The sequence below is a fragment of the Haliotis asinina genome, chromosome 12 (genome assembly GCF_037392515.1).
Source record: "Haliotis asinina isolate JCU_RB_2024 chromosome 12, JCU_Hal_asi_v2, whole genome shotgun sequence".
Lineage (NCBI taxonomy): Eukaryota > Metazoa > Mollusca > Gastropoda > Lepetellida > Haliotidae > Haliotis > Haliotis asinina.
In genome coordinates, this window is record NC_090291.1 from 30,443,713 (window position 1) to 30,461,505 (window position 17,793).

General features: G+C 40.7%; 1 protein-coding gene across 1 annotated transcript; it reads right to left on the minus strand.

Annotated features, from left to right (window-relative positions):
* Positions 1-2,087: 2,087 nt before the first annotated feature.
* LOC137257464 (uncharacterized) lies at positions 2,088-3,179 on the minus strand. Its single transcript, XM_067794795.1, has one exon. It carries the CDS (start codon positions 3,177-3,179, stop codon positions 2,088-2,090), a length of 1,092 nt encoding a protein of 363 aa, XP_067650896.1.
* Between the last annotated feature and the right edge of the window lie 14,614 nt (positions 3,180-17,793).

A 17,793-nucleotide genomic window follows, 5' to 3' on the forward strand; every position in this document is an offset into this window, starting at 1 on the left:
TTGAGGGATCTGTATGATCCGGGCCAGGCTTTGGTATGGGGATTACAATAGCATTGTGCCACATTTGAGGAAAATTTTCTGAAATTCAAATATGGTCAAATATTTCCAAAAGTGTCAAAAGACATCTCTCAGGCAAATGTTTCAGTAACTGGTAATGAATGTTGTCATCACCAGCTGCAGTATCATGAGCTTTCTTGAGAGCAGTATGTAGCTCATGTAATGAAAATACCTCATTATAATCTTCACCGTTATTAGAGTCAAAATTAATTCTTTGCTTTTCTTGTCGATTTTTATATTTCTGAAATTCAGGTATATAATTTGATGATGAAGAATTTCTGGAAAGAGTTTCACCAATTTTATTGGCAATATCACCCTTACCAGTTATCAATTTATCACCTTCTTTAAGATGTTTAACAGAGGATTTGGAACCTTTGCCTTTTATTCTTTGGACCATATTCCACACCTTAGACATGGGTGTGCGCGAATTAATGTTGGAAACATATTTCCTCCAAGACTGGCGCTTGTTTTGTTTTCAAGTTCGGCGTGCCTTGGCAGTCGTAGTTTTAACATTATTTAAGTTGTGAACGGTAGGATGTCTGAGAAAGTATTTTTCTGCTTTCTTCCTACACTTTCTTGCTTGTTTACATTCATTGTTGAACCATGGTTTACGAAGGTGAGGAATTGCAGAGGACTTAGGAACTGATTGGTCAGCGATTTCATTTAACTCAGCTGAAAACAACTCTATCGGATCTGATACATTCATAATGTTACAGCCATCAATATGGTCTTGCGAATTCATTCACAGTGACACAGGCTAGGGTGTGAGAACTGTTTATTGGTCGAGTAAAACTGATGACAAACTGACACCCTGCAACAATGAATGGAAAAAATAAGAGTACAATTCTCACAAGGTGACTCAAGCTGACATACTCTCACAAGGTGACATATAAAAGCAACACTTTACACAGTCATAAGTGATACAAATATAAACTTAGCACATCATAATCATTGCAGTTTCAGTTGCTCATACAATACAAATATGGCATTATCACATGCCTGATATTATGCTTAATTAATTGGAATGCCATAAAAATATGTATAATTATATGTATACTAGGTACTCTATAAGTAGATATAAACATATATACCCTATGATTCCCACGGGGGTGTTGTCCTGGCGTCTGACCAATAATATCTGGTATCGACCTGTTCATGATATAAAACATACCATGAATACTATTTACATATCTATATATTTCATATACACCATTATCAGTTCACTGATAAACAATACAATCTACTACCACATCAACAAAAAACCACACCACACATATGATCAAATATGGCCTTTGTCATACACATTCACTCAACTCATACACACACACACACACACACAGAGTATATGTGACATGTTGAGACATAATATTAATCTGACATAGATATATTTACATGTAGCACTTTATACATTACAATAGCATAAAATACATAATGATTACTAACCCTTTTAATACACTGTCCGGAGAGTCTGTATGATCCAAATGTCCATGTGCAAGTGATAAGAAAAAAGCATGTGGAAACAAAGGGTTGGGATGTAGGACACCTAATTCAAAACCAGCCAATGACTGAAATATCCAAGCTTACACTTTGATTGCTAGCTGTACTACCCGACAGTGAAATGGACTTACCCAATGAAATAACTTAACAAAAGAAATGAGCGTTAATGATATTACTTTACTTACAACTGCTGAAATATCTTACGCAGCCTGAAATGAGAGATTTAATTATTATAAATCAGTAATGCTGACTGGTTCATATACCTGAAATTGATACACCAAATGGTAATTAATTACTGTATTGCCTGAAATATACAAATGACATTATTTTGAGCATACTAAAGTAAAACAGCTGAATGATAAAACATAATCGCTATATACACAACTCTACCACATACTTCCCCCCTTCAGGACTAAATGATGTCCTCATCATTTGCCGGAGATTAAGTGGAGAAGGGTGTCTTGAGCATGCGTAGAATCATTTGTTAGAATCCCACTCAGCATCAATGAGGTGAGGTACTCCGCCCTGGACTTCTAGTCAGGTTTTAGTACAGCCGCTGACATCACATACTCATTACTGCTCATCCACTGTGGTCTACTCCTAGAGCGATTGGATCTCCTAGGACAAGGCACTGGTGGTGTTACTGATCTTTCTTGAGGTACACTAATATCTTGTGTTACAGGTTCGGAAGATAAATCCAAAGTTTCAGATATTGCGTCCTCCTGTAATGTTGGAGCTGCATCAAACTCACTGGTGGGACCCTCAAGTACCGCAGACGTTTCCATAGCCCGATCTAGTTCAGGAGCAACTTCCTCTGACTGATCCACTGCATCTTCGTCATCCACAGCAGCACTATCTGTCTCTGCCTCTGCCTCAGCTGGCCTATCAGCTACATCTGCAGCTGAAACTGACGGCTCGGATGAAGAAATGGGGACGAGTTCAAGATCATCATCTTCACTCTCAGCAGTACTTGGGTTAATACTAGTTGATACTGTTTGTCTTGTAAATTGTAGACGTGGACTGGACCTCCTTTTTCGTGGTTTGGGTACTGGAGCTGATGATTCTGGCCTAGGAAGAGAACAAATTGGCAATAACAGATTCCTATGCAGAGTTTTCTTCCTGCCCTCTCCATCCTCTTGCTCCACAACATACACTGGTATGGTAGGGTTTGGCTGACTTGTGACGATGTAAATGTTATCTTCCCACTTATCAGCTAGTTTGTGACGACCATCAAAAGCAACCACTTTAACGAGTACACGATCACCGACATCTAATACAGCTGCTCTAGCTCTCAGATCATAAAAGGACTTCTGTTGAGATTGAGATTCGCTGGCTTTTCTAGCGGCTATCTCGTAAGCATTATGCAGTTTTCCTTGGAGGGTCTTGGTGTACTTGAGCATCGATGTTGAGATGACAGACTCCATGTCGAGTCCAAATGCCAGATCGATAGGAAGTCTAGGGTGACGTCCGAACATTAGATAGAAAGGGGAGTATCCCGTTGTTTCATGCCGTGTACAGTTATATGCATGTACTAATGGTGCAACGTGTGTCTTCCAGTCCTTCTTGGATTCAGGTTCAAGTGTGCCCAGCATATTACATAATGTCCGATTGAATCTTTCACACATGCCATTACCCATAGGATGGTAAGGTGTTGTGGAGGATTTGTCGATCCTCAGGATCTGGCAAAGTTCAGTCATGACCTTGCCAACAAAGTTGGCTCCCTTGTCCGAATGAATCCTTTTTGGCAACCCGTAGTGGACCACAAAGTTGTTGAAAAATAACTCTGCTGTGGTTCTGGCTGAAGTATTCTTTGACGGATATGCCTGTGCATAACGAGTGAAGTGGTCCGTTACCACAAGAACATACTGGTGACCGCCTGTAGAGGGTTCTAGTGCCAAGAAATCCATACATACTAGTTCAAGTGGCTGAGATGTTGTGATGCTAACTAGAGGTGCACGGGCTGAGGTGGAGGACTTGCGCTTCATGCATCTGCCACAAGATTCTATATGAACTTCAACATCCTTGTTCATACCAGGCCAGTAAAATCGTTCTTTGAGTAGTGAAAGCGTCCTGTCTCTGCCTGGGTGTCCAACATTTTCATGAAAACTCCTTAAAGCTGCAGCTCGACACCTTGAAGGGAGTACAAGTCGCTTCTGTTCAATTCCATCTTGTTTGACAACACGGTAGAGAACACTCTTATGGATCCTGAAGTAGTCAAAGTTCTTCAACAATATTGTCATCTCCGAGTTCCCAATATATGACCTTCTGTCTGGCTTGACTTGGTTCTCCAGTCCCTCTATGATAGCTGCAAGACAAGGGTCTCTGGCTTGTGCATGGCTCCAATCTTTAGCATTCATGTTACACTGCTCTTCATCAATGTTGATTTCTTTCTCCTGTATCACATCTGTGGACATACAGAGACTTTCTATCATGCTGTCTACATTGATCACTCCACAGATAGCATGCACAGAATCTGCTGTGATTTGATCCACTTCTGCATCATCTCCATTTGCAGGTAACCGTGACAAAGTGTCAGCATCTACATTCTCCTTCCCTGGTCTGTACTTGATGCTAAAGTTGTAGCTGGCCAAGGCTGCCAACCAGCGATGTCCTGTGGCATCAAGTCGAGCTGTAGTTAGTACATACGTCAGTGGATTATTATCAGTCACCACAACAAAATCATTGCCATACAAGTAGTCGTGGAACTTATCAGAGATAGCCCACTTCAGACATAAAAACTCTAGTTTGTGCGCTGAGTAGTTCTTCTCTGAACGGTTCAATCCCCTACTTGCATAAGTAATGACCTTCAAATGACCTTCCTGTTCCTGGTATAGAACTGCACCAAGACCTTGGGTACTAGCATCGGTATGAAGTTCGAAAGGCTTGGAGAAATCGACGTAACCAAGTACCGGTGGTGTTGATAATCTCATCTTTAATTCATTGAAAGCTCTGTCCTGCAATTGTCCCCATGTCCAGTCCTGTTTGACAAGCTTTTGGCCCCTTGACTTCTTGGGAGTAGTGCTTGGAAGTAGTTCTGATAGGGGCTTGGCAATTTTTGAAAAATCCTTGACAAACTTTCTGTAATAGCCTGCAAAACCTAAGAATTGTCGAACTTGTTCTGGTGTAGTTGGCACAGGCCAGTCACGAATTTTAGTGATCTTTTCAGGATCTGCTTCAATGCCTTGTGCAGAAACAATGTACCCAACATATTTAACTTTCCTTTTGAAAAACTTACATTTTCGTGGGGCAAGTTTAAGTCCACATTCCTGCAGCCGCTGAAAGACAAGTTTGAGCCTCTCGACATGTTCCTCATATGTTCTGGAGAAAATGATCAAGTCATCTATGTAGACGAGACATATGTTCAAGTGCAAGCCTTCTAAACACTTCTCCATTAGTCTCTGATAGGTTGCTGGAGTATTGGACAATCCAAAGGGCATTCGGTTGTACTCGAAAAACCCTAATGGACCTACGGTGAATGCAGTTCTTTGCTTATGATCTTCCTCAAGTTCCACCTGGTGGTAGCCACTCTTCATGTCAAGGACAGAAAAATAGGTCATACCACCTAAACAATCGAGCATTTCCTCAATCCTGGGTAGTGCGTAAGAATCCTTAATGGTCCGACGATTCAGTTGTCTAAAGTCAATGCACATCCTCAGCTGTCCATTTTTCTTCTTAGCTAGGACTACATTGGATGCCCATGGACTATGTGAAGGTCGTATTACACCTGCAGATAGCAAATCCTGTAGATGACTTCTTACTTCATCAAACATCGCTGGGGGAATACGGCGGTGTCTCTGTTTAAAAGGGGTGATGTCATCAAGATCAATGCGATGCCGCACTTGGGTTGAGTGACCTAAGTCATGATCTGAGGTAGAAAAGATGTCCTTGAATTTAAGTATGGTGTGTATTCCTTCAGCAATTTGATCACGTGTTAACCCTTCCTTGTCCATCTCAATCTGATTTAGCAATAGGTCAGAGTCTACAGGGCGTCCAGGTGGTAAATCCTGAATTGTGACTGGTTGCAGCTCACACAAAATAGCTCGAGTTGGAATGACAATGGCCTTGGTGGTGACATTGGAAACATGCACATCTATGGTATCTTGTCCTTGAGGATTGTATTTAACAATAGTAGGGGCAATGTCAAGATCCTTGGGTAGGGCAGAATTATCAGTTGGTTGTAGCAGTGCACATACCTGAGGGTATGCCAGTCCTTTATTGAGTTGCCCCTTGATAACTGCAGTGCCGTTACTAGGGATGACAATGCTCTGATGTTCTGCACTCCTAATCAAAGCAAGTTTCCCATGGTTTCTCATGAATTCCTTCTCATGTAACACTATACTTCGGAATGCCAAATACCAAGGGGTATGCAAATTAGCTTTCTGTAAAAACCTAACTCCATTTTGGTTTTTGCATACTTCAAGAAGATGTGACAACACATTTGTACCTAATAAGGCGGGCACCTTACCATTGTATCTTGTATCAGATACCACAAGAAAATGCCACCTCCAGGAGTCCTAACTGAAACCTCTATGAATCCCTGATATTGGAGTTGCTCGCCCCCAGCACATTCAATGTCTAATAAATCCTGAAAAGACTGTAAAGCAATATGGGAAAGATGGTTCTCATAAAAAGATTGAGACAGTTTTGATACAGTTGCTCCTGTGTCAAGAAGGGCGCGAACAGGAATGTCCTCAATGTAGACTTCCACTTCGTTTGAAGTTCCAACTAGTCCTTGTGGTGGTCGCTTGTGTATGGGGCGTTGACAGGTGCCTATTGGTAACCCCTCCCCATAGGCCCGGGCAAGTTTAAAGGTCGCCTCTGATGATCCAATAAGATGCGACAACCACAAGCTAAATGGCCGGGGTATCCACATCTGTAGCAGATAGGTGTGTTTCTTCCCTGAGGCTGTGTGCTATCCCACTGTGATGTTGAACGTCTACCTGACGACTGAGATTGTTGTAAGCTGGGGTGCTGATAGTGTGGTGCAGCTGCACCATGTTGAACATCCCCTGATTGCTCTCTGATCCAAGAGGTATTTTGTCCAAACTGTTTACCCCGTCCATGCTTAGGTTCTCTGCCTCTTCCCCTCCACGTATGACTCTGGAGCTGCCTGTCATCATAGCTCTCTAGACTGGGCTGTGTAAATGACTGACTCTGGTATACATGAGCTGATATCTCTGTCTGTTGCTCTTTAATCTTAGAAATTTCTGCTTTCAAGTCCTTCATCATGCCCTTCAGTTCCAAAAGGTCTCGATCTTTGTCAGTCTCAGTGGTTGTGGCCATCTTGACTGTTGCTGACTTGGGCTTGCTCTTAGTTGTGTCTTGTTTTCCATGGTGCAGATCAAATTCAAGTTCTCGAAGACATAGTCTTAAGTCATCAAAATTGGATATGGCATCATATTTGTATCCTGCTAGAGTCTTAAGAGATGAGTGTAAACCATCCCAAAGTCGTGACCTCAGCATCTCATCCTGTTCCTCCCTTGAGATATTCTTCAGTTCAGTAAGCTGGAATAATAGCCTCTCCAACCTACAACTCCAGGCAGCCACATCTTCATCATCCCGCTGACTGGTACTGTAGAACTCGGATAGCAGGGATGAACTGCTACGTAGTGTTCCAAAGGCACTCCTTAGTTTTGACAACAACTCAGCTGTGGTTGCTTTGTGACCTAACTTCATAGAAACTAAGGCTGCTTCTCCCTTAAGGGATTTACGAATGGCTTGCAGTACTACATCTGTGCTGTATGTCTTACTCTCTAGCAGGCAGTCCACCTCGTATCTCCAAAGGTCATACTCTGTGTCCTTGCCATGTTCTCCACTGAAGAATGGCAGTCTGGGGAAATGTTGGTATGACACGGATGTTGGATTACTGTGGCTTGTGGACGGTGGTGACGTGGTGCCTGGGTCTTCCACCTTGATAGAGATACCTTCTTGCTGCGACATTCCATGCATCCATGCCTTTAAATCCTCTGGAGTATCATCTTTAGGATGCATCCCCATTTTCTTAAACAATTGAACCATATTACCCAATTCTTCTTTACTGAGTTCCATAGTGATGGAAGACAATGAATCCGAAGACAAATGTGTACTTCGAATAACAAATCAGAAGAAAAAAAAGAAACCAATGTGGCGCGAGCGCTGTTGTAATGCTTGTGACTAGGTATATGGTTGACTAAATGACTATATGTTTGACTATTGAAGAATCAAATGCACATGGATAAGAGTAGAGTTATGAAGTATGCACTAACAGCTGAAAAACGAAATGCATGACAGCAAAGCAGGCATGGTATCATACAAAGTGAAACAGCAGGTTCATCTAAGTTGATCACCTAAAAAAAATTATTAAAATGTGGCAATAGAACTTGTACTAAAGTACGGGAGAAAATACAGTTCAACCACGCAACACGAATGAAAGATGAACACAAAAAAATGTTGATTTGCAGTAACTCTGACGACCACACAAGTAGCACACTACTGAATCCACCAGTTATACCCAAGGGTGCATGGGTAAGTGCAAGGTGCCGTGGGAATGCAGGGGGGATGGAACATAGTCAGTCACGCAGTCAATATAAGTTTATTGATAATCTGTTTTGGGTATGATTATTGCATTACACCTAGGGTTAATGCCTACACACTTGATTGACTAAACAAAAGTTTAAATTCTATTGAAGCCTATGATACACAAAGCACACCAATCACACACATCACAACGAAATACCATGAGGCATAATTTGTATCCATCAGGGTACATATGGTCATCGCTAACAAATGAGTTCAGTTGACCTTCAGTTAATGACTCAGCTAAATAATGACAAATAAACTGAGTTGAAAATACAGAAAATTGTTACAGCAGGAATGACACCGCAGTGTACAGTCAGTAACTAAGTATGACAGGGAAAACCATTTGAAATTTTACAGAATATTGGATGCATCCACGAAAATTAAATACCTGAATACATGCCGGCCAGGGAATACACACGCATGTGATGAGACAAAACATACATCAATTGCTTCGTAGCTAGCTATGGAATCAGTCCATGATTGAATTAATCTAGGTGCAAGTTGGTCAAACTGCTCACTTTATAGTTACCACGTATTGACGTGTATACGCAGTCTCTCACTGCATGGATCACTTGGATTGTCACTTGATAACTGAGTTGATCACTGGGCTTGCCACTCACTCAAACATCAGTCTTCAACAGTTCCTCACTGGGGGCTCCATTGTTACAGCCATCAATATGGTCTTGCGAATTCATTCACAGTGACACAGGCTAGGGTGTGAGAACTGTTTATTGGTCGAGTAAAACTGATGACAAACTGACACCCTGCAACAATGAATGGAAAAAATAAGAGTACAATTCTCACAAGGTGACTCAAGCTGACATACTCTCACAAGGTGACATATAAAAGCAACACTTTACACAGTCATAAGTGATACAAATATAAACTTAGCACATCATAATCATTGCAGTTTCAGTTGCTCATACAATACAAATATGGCATTATCACATGCCTGATATTATGCTTAATTAATTGGAATGCCATAAAAATATGTATAATTATATGTATACTAGGTACTCTATAAGTAGATATAAACATATATACCCTATGATTCCCACGGGGGTGTTGTCCTGGCGTCTGACCAATAATATCTGGTATCGACCTGTTCATGATATAAAACATACCATGAATACTATTTACATATCTATATATTTCATATACACCATTATCAGTTCACTGATAAACAATACAATCTACTACCACATCAACAAAAAACCACACCACACATATGATCAAATATGGCCTTTGTCATACACATTCACTCAACTCATACACACACACACACACACACACACAGAGTATATGTGACATGTTGAGACATAATATTAATCTGACATAGATATATTTACATGTAGCACTTTATACATTACAATAGCATAAAATACATAATGATTACTAACCCTTTTAATACACTGTCCGGAGAGTCTGTATGATCCAAATGTCCATGTGCAAGTGATAAGAAAAAAGCATGTGGAAACAAAGGGTTGGGATGTAGGACACCTAATTCAAAACCAGCCAATGACTGAAATATCCAAGCTTACACTTTGATTGCTAGCTGTACTACCCGACAGTGAAATGGACTTACCCAATGAAATAACTTAACAAAAGAAATGAGCGTTAATGATATTACTTTACTTACAGCTGCTGAAATATCTTACGCAGTCTGAAATGAGAGATTTAATTATTATAAATCAGTAATGCTGACTGGTTCATATACCTGAAATTGATACACCAAATGGTAATTAATTACTGTATTGCCTGAAATATACAAATGACATTTTTTTGAGCATACCAAAGTAAAACAGCTGAATGATAAAACATAATCGCTATATACACAACTCTACCACAATAAAGGTTTCCGGTATTAATATTTCCACACACAGCATTTCATATAAAGGCCAAAAATTCCACCGTGATAAAGAGGGGTCATCATCAGGCTTGATACCTTTCAGGACAGTTGGGAAGTGGTCACTTCCGCAAAGGTCATCATGGACAGACCGGTCAAATTCGTTGTAAACATTCGAATCAGCGAGGGACAGATCAAGTGCAGAATAGGTTCTTGTTCCAGAATGTAAGTAGGTGTTTGATTCGTCATTAAAAACACACAAGCTATTATCAGATATAAAACCCTCAATAATCTGATCTTTATGGTTTGTGCTTGTACTTCCCCATAGAGGGGTGTGCCCCTTCAAATCGCCCATGATGATACAGGAGGGATAAGTATCTAAGGAGCCGTAACGGGAGATACTGCTCTACCTTTCTTTTTGGGTGAGTGACCATTTGAATGGCCACCAACGCTCACACGGGTGGATACTTCAGTATCCATATCTTCGAGCAATCTATATTTATTATGAAATTGCACTGTGCCTTTTATTGCTTTTGGCAATCTGTCAGACTGAATCTGTTTTTTTTCTTGGTATCCACTTTGGTAGATTTGGACGATTTGATTTGATTTGAGTCTGTCTGTGTAGAAGATGTTCCTTTTTGTGTGGGTGATGGATCTGTGACCGGTTTGGAACTTACGGTATTTTGTAAATGATTTGAGAGGGATTTGGGATGGTCAGAATGTACCCAGGAGAGATCTGTCTGACAGGGTATAGACACAGTGACCTTTTTAGCTACTGAAGCATATGATGTACTTTCTGAAAGAGTGAGTGAGTGAGTTAAATTTAACGTCACATCGGCAATATCTCAGCCATATCGTGACGAGAACATCTAATATCAAAATTAATTATATGTCTACTATAAAACCTGTCAACGAAGGACAGTAAAAGAGCTAGAATATCACAAATGGAATTAAAACTAGCATGGAAAGTTAAAAACAACATCACCATTAGGACAATACACTATAAAATCAGGCTACAGATCGCCAACAACTGAAGGTAGATCACCAAACTAGGGACCATGGGGACTTACAGTACCTTTGCTACCTGCATGGACCCTAGTTGGATTTACACCATCCCCTCAGCTGCTGGCGAGTGTACAATATGCTAGCCAAAATTAAAACAACAAGAATACTACGATTAAAAGCCTGGTAGATTTAAATTTACATCGAATGTTTGTGGACTTACGTACCCTCTCAGGAGGACAATAATTTTACAATACTTCAACCCCCTTTGAGGGTACAGCCACTAACAATTCTAGTTCCTAACCTAAACTACCAATCATTAAAATACATTTATATACAGAACATATAACTCAAAATTCAACCGAGAAATCAATTTCCTTTAAAAAAGCAATAATTAAATGAGCGCTGACTGTGTTAAAAAGATCCTTAACAGTTTTTACAGAAAAATACTTATCCCTTATGATGGAGAATTCAACACAGTCAAGCAGGATATGCTTGACCGTGACTCTCTCATCACAAGGGATACAAAACGGAGGATCCTCACCTTTTAAAAGGTATGCGTGAGTGTATCTTGTATGGCCAATGCGACATCGTCACAAAATGACTTCTTCAAATCTGGACTGACAACCCAAGTATGTATGACCATGCATGTAGTTTATTTATACCTACTTAGGTGTCCCACTTCTTCTGCATCAGATCACGAGTGTAAGCTCTAATGCTAGCTTTGTAGTCAGAATAAGGAATAAGAAGTGGTGTCACAGATTTGTTGAGTGCTGCCTTAGCAGCAAGATCGGCCATTGCGTTACCGGAAATGCCAACGTGGCTGGGTAACCAACAGAAGACGATGTCGTACTGGCCAGTAGCAAGATCATTATATAATTCAATAATTTCAATTAAAAGTGGATGTTTACAAGAAAGATTTTTAATCGCCTGAAGGCAAGAAAGAGAGTCGGAATAGATTATATATTGTCTATGTTTATGGCGTCTTTGAATATATTTAAGAGCTGTTAATATGGCCTTGGCCTCAGCGGTAAAAATAGAACTGTTGTCTGGTAATCTAGAAGATATTGTTCTGGATCCAATGACAGTGGCACAAGCTACTGCGCCACCGTCCTTGGACCCATCTGTAAATCAGGATTTATAACTGCTATATTTATGTTTCAATTGATTATATTCTTGATTATACTGTAATTCATTAGTTTCTGATTTTTTAAAAGTGGTCAATGTTAGGTCCACTTGGGGCCTAACCAACTGCCAAGGAGGAGAAGAAAGAAGACGGGAAGGAACTATATTTTCCAGCTCAATGCCGGCAGCAGCAAGAAATGGTTTAATTCTTAAACGAAGATTTCATATTGTATAAGTCCTCACACAGAGGACTGAAAACACAGTTATCTGCAGGGTTTGACTCACTGGAATATAATTTTGTTACATGCTGTAAAGCTAATTTGATACGTCGCTGCTCAAGAGATGGCTCATCGGCCTCAACGTACATGCTGTCAACAGGTGAAGTTCGAAAGGAGCCAAGACAAAGTCTTACACCTTGATGGTGAACAGAATCTAAAAGTTTCAGGTTGCTTTTACAGGCTCCACCGTATACAATGGAGCCATAATCAGGTTTTGACCGGATCAGTGATCGATAAAGTTGCAGGAGGGTAGTTTGGTCCCCTCCCCATTTAGAATTTGAAACGACTTTCAACAAGTCAAGTGCCTTCAGGCATTTATTTTTGAGGGATTTGATATATGGTAGAAACGTTAAATGCGAGTCAAAAATTAATCCCAAGAACTTGGCCTCCTTTACAACTTTGATGGGAGTGCCATCTAGAGATAGTTCAGGTTCCGTATGTGGCTTATATGTTCTGCAAAAATGTATACAATTAGTTTTGGACTTCGAAAATTTGAAGCCGTTTTCAAGACACCATTTATTTATTTTGTTTAAACACAACTGCAGTTGCCGTTCAATAGTATGCATATTTTTACCTCGGCAAGAAATATTAAAATCATCCACGAAAAGCGATCCATCAATTGAATCGTTTAAAACTTTTGATAAACTGTTGATCTTGATGCTAAAAAGAGTGACAGATAAAGAGTGCCTTGTGGAACACCCTGATCCTGATTGTAATGATCAGACAGGGTAGAACCCACACGGACCTGGAATTGTCGGTCATTTAAAACGTTGGCAATAAATTGAGGCAAAGGACCTCGCAAACCAAAGTCATGTAAATCCCTCAAAATACCATGTTTCCAGGTTGTGTCATATGCTTTTTCAAGATAAAAAAAGATAGACACAGCGTGTTGTTTATTAATTAGTGCGTTTTTAACAAATGACTCCAGTCGCACTAAGTGGTCGACTGTATATCTGTGATAAGATTATATGTTTCCAAGTACCAAACAAGTCGATTATTTATCGTGCGTTCCATGGTCTTGCAAACACAGCTAGTTAGTGAAATAGGTCGATAATTGGACGGATCCGTATGATCACGTCCAGGTTTAGGTATTGGTACTACTATGGCGTCACGCCATGACGGAGGAAACTTCCCCGATGTCCAAATATCATCACAAATATTGAGAAGCGTTTCTAGGCAGGATTCTGGTAAGTGCTTCAGGGGTTGATAATGTATGTTATCAGCTCCTGTAGCAGTGTCATGAGCTTGATCAAGAGCAGTATGGAGTTCATGAATAGAAAACGTTTCATTATATATCTTCCCCATTATCAGAATTGAAATTAATAGTTTTCTTTTCTTCTTGTTTTTGATATTGCTGAAATTTAGGTACATAATTTGAAGAGGAAGAGTGTTTACCAAGGGTTTCACCCAGTTTATTAGCAATATCTGATTTATCAGTAAGCAATTGATCTCCATGTTTAAGATGATGGACAGTAGATTTAGTACCTTTACCTTTGATTTTCTGGACCATGTTCCATACCTTGGACATGGGTGTCCTAGAATTTATTTTGGATACATAATTTTGCCAAGATTGGCGTTTGTTCTGTTTAAAAGTACACCGTGCTTTAGCATTTAAAATCTTAAATTTATTGAAATTATGCACCATAGGATGGCGACGGAAATAATGTTCTGCTTTTTTCCTTGCCTTCCTAGCTTGTTTGCACTCATCGTTGAACCATGGTTTTCTTATGTGTGGAACAGCAGAGGACTTTGGTATACACTCATCAGCTATGGAATTCAGTTCCTCAGAAAAAGATTTGATATCATCAGAAACGTCAATAAAACGTTCGGGTTTAAGTTTTTCAGCACACAGTGTTTCATATAAAGCCCAGTTAGCCTTTTTAAAATTCCTCCTTGATGATGGAGGAACATCAGATGGAGTTACAGCTTTTAATATGGTAGGAAACTGGTCACTTCCACACAGGTCATCGTGGACTGACCATTCGAATTCATTTAATAGTTCGGAATTTGTCAATGACAAGTCGAGAGCAGAATACGTCCCTGTACCAGGGTGTAAATATGTGTTGGAACCATCATTATAAATACATAAGTCATTGTCAGAACAAAAGTCCTCCAACAATTTACCTCTAGTGTTTGTATTTACACTACCCAAGAGTGGGTTGTGCCCATTTAAATCTCCCATTATAATACAGGGCTTCGGGAGTTGGTCATATAGAGCTTGAAGATCAGTTTTAGTGAACGTCGAAGACGGCGAAATATAGACAGAGCATAGCGTAAAAAGAATGATATGCATTAAAATGACGAAGGTCAAATGTATCTGTTTGTTTTAAATATGTCTCTTGGAGACATATCGCTGAAGGTGTGAAATCTTGGACTAATAGCTGTAATTCATGTAAATTAGTCCTCAATCCTCTGCAGTTCACTGTACAATATTATTGGAATAAACTATCTTTTAGATGATTTATTGGGGATCTACCCCGCACTCTTTTGGAGGGCGACAAGCTATGTGCCCTAGAATGGACGTTTTCAGAAACGTCCATGTCTTCAAGAGACCCGTATTTATTAAACAATTGAACTTTATTTTGTGACCCCTTGGGAGCTCTGCCACTTTGTTGTTTTGAAACATCAGGCTTAGGCTTAGATTTACCTTTAGCAGTTTGTTGTCTATCAGTTGTAGATTGAGACTCAGTGCGTGACTGCGAAGATGATTTATGATCAGAAGAAGACTTTGATGTTCCAGGAAGTGATTCCTCAGTCTGTGATGACATAGCTGGGCATAGAAGTTGTGGAGAGTCACTGTTGACCCAAGTCAAGGTAGTTTGGCAGCTTGTAGATGACTTTGTTATTTTAGAGCTGCGCACAGATGATGCGTTTGCTACTGTAGCATAACTTTCTGGAAGATCAGATCTCTTCACCAGTTTTTTTGCCTCAGCAAAAGAGATGTTTTGGGTATACTTTATTCTGTTTATTTCCATTTGCTCTCTCCAGATTGGACACTGTTTCGATGAAGATGAATGGTCACCTGAGCAGTTGGTGCATTTTTTAAAATCACTGTCACAATCTTCTGTTGTGTGTGTTTTCTCACCACAGTGAGCGCACACAACAGACAATGTGCAAGTATTTACGCCATGCCCATACTTTTGGCACTTGAAACATCTCAATGGATTTGGAATGTACGTTTCCACTTTGAGTTGACAGTAACCAGCCTTTATTGATGTGGGAGCAGTCGGAGTAGAAAAAGAGAACAAATATGTGTTTGTTTGTTGGATCTCATTGTTTTTCCGGGTAGTGAAACGTTTTACATATAGCACACCTTGTTCCTTCATTTCTGAGGCAATATCAGTCTCTAGCATATCAGCAAAAAGGCAGTCTCGGTCTCTCACTATGCCTTTGCTGGTGTTAAGTGTTCGGTGGGCAGAGACTGATACGGGAATGCCGACAAAAGATTTAGTTGACAGGAGATTAGTTGCTTGTTGTCTCTTACTGCATTCAATGAGAAGAGACCCTGAACGCAAACGTCTAACGTTTTTAACATCTCCTGCTATGCCTTGTATGCCTTTTGAAATGACAAAAGGGTTCAGCTTCAGGGGGGTCTTGTCAACGGTCTCAAGTACTATGAAACGTGGCCAATAGTCAATAGATGTGGAGGGTCTGAGTTCATTAATATCAGGTTCTGTGTCAAGAGGACGTTTTTTCTTGGTGACAGGGGTTTCGTAAGCCATGGCTAGTGCTTTAAGGTTCATCATCCGAGCTCCCCACCCACCACGGAGTATCACAAGGACAATGCTAATAACAAGTGGGTCTCCAACTTGCAGCACCAAGGATACTCGGATGATATACTCCAGCAGAAGAGTTATAAATAACAAATCCACCAGATTGGCCCATGAGCCACCGCCTTCTGGGCATAAGACTCTAGGCAAAGTTCAAAACATCAGTGTGAAAAATCGTGAACATTTGATATAAACAAATGTACCAAGTCCAAAAGTAAAACATTTGCAAATTAAATGTGTGTAATGACATACAAGTCCATACACAGGGCTTGGCGTGACCAGCCGATTGATAGAATCGGGCCGATTCTACCACCCGTCTAGGTGAAGTAAGGGCCAAAGTGGTGTGTTGAGCAGCAGGAACACGGTTCAGGCTCCTACTACCCTCAACCACCAGACTACCGTCCTCCACCGACACGGGACGCAACCCACGGCAAACAGGTTGCCCAATTCGGTCACTCCTTGCGACCAGCATTGGGGTGCTATGGACCTAGTTGACCCGGGTCCACACGGGGGTTTGAACGGCTCTTGGCGTGACCCAGCACCCACCACGAGGAGGTGGCCGTTCACGGGTGCCACTTTCTGAAAGAGGTGCAAAAAGTATGGCTTGTGTTCTGGCTTCAGAGTAACTGAGTCGTTTTTTCACCTTTTAATTTCTGCACAGTGGCCTCACATTTCCATAGAGGACAGCCTTTAGAAGATGCCATGGGGTCTCCTTTGCAATTTAAACACTTCATGGTGTTGGTACATGTTTCCCCATCATGGTCAGGTTCTCCGCATCTAAAGAAAGCTAGCTTATTCCTACAAGAATTTTGCCCATGGCCGAACATCTGACAGCTAAAACAACGAGTAGGGCGTGGGATAAAGAGATCTATAGTCATGGAGAAACATCCAACCTTAATAGAAGGTGGCAGAACTATAGTGTCAAAAGTCAAAAGATAAGTATTGGGCGGGAATACACGGCCATCTTTACGGTATGTGAATAATTTTGCCTCGATGACACCTTGACTTCTGAGCTGAGAGACAATGTCTTCAACAGATATGTCAGTGAGACTTCGGCCTCTGTGACGGATTAGTCCTTTGGAAAAGTTAAGTGTCCTGTGTGCTGAACATGTAATTGGAATGTCAGCTAGTTTGGTTGACGTTATGAGATTAATGGCCCGTGACTTCCTGACACATTCAAACAGAAGACCCCCATACCGTAATTTGGAAACATTTTTCAACTCGCCAGCTTTACCTTGTAGGTCCTTTTCTAACAGAAATGGGGAATAGGAAGCAAGGGTTCGTTCACCCTTTGCTTCCAAAACAAAAAAGCGTGGCCAAGTATCCCTTTCAGAATATAACAATTTCGTCACAACGTCATCTTCATCAGAGTCAAGCTCAGAATCCGAATTTGAAAGTTGCCGTTTTGGTTTTTTTGGATTTTGCTTACTCATAATGAATAGTAGAATGGTTCATCAAATCTGTTCCCTGCCCATCATGGAGCGCCTACTGGGGCAATGTCATGCGTACGCGGAGTTCCAGGAAACTGACACGAAAGGGTTACAGAAATGATATACTCCATTTAATCCAAAGGATCAACCAGATTGGCCCATGAGCCACCGCCTCCTGGGAATAAGCTTTAGGGAAGAACATAAAACAAATTCATGAACGTTCTGGGTAT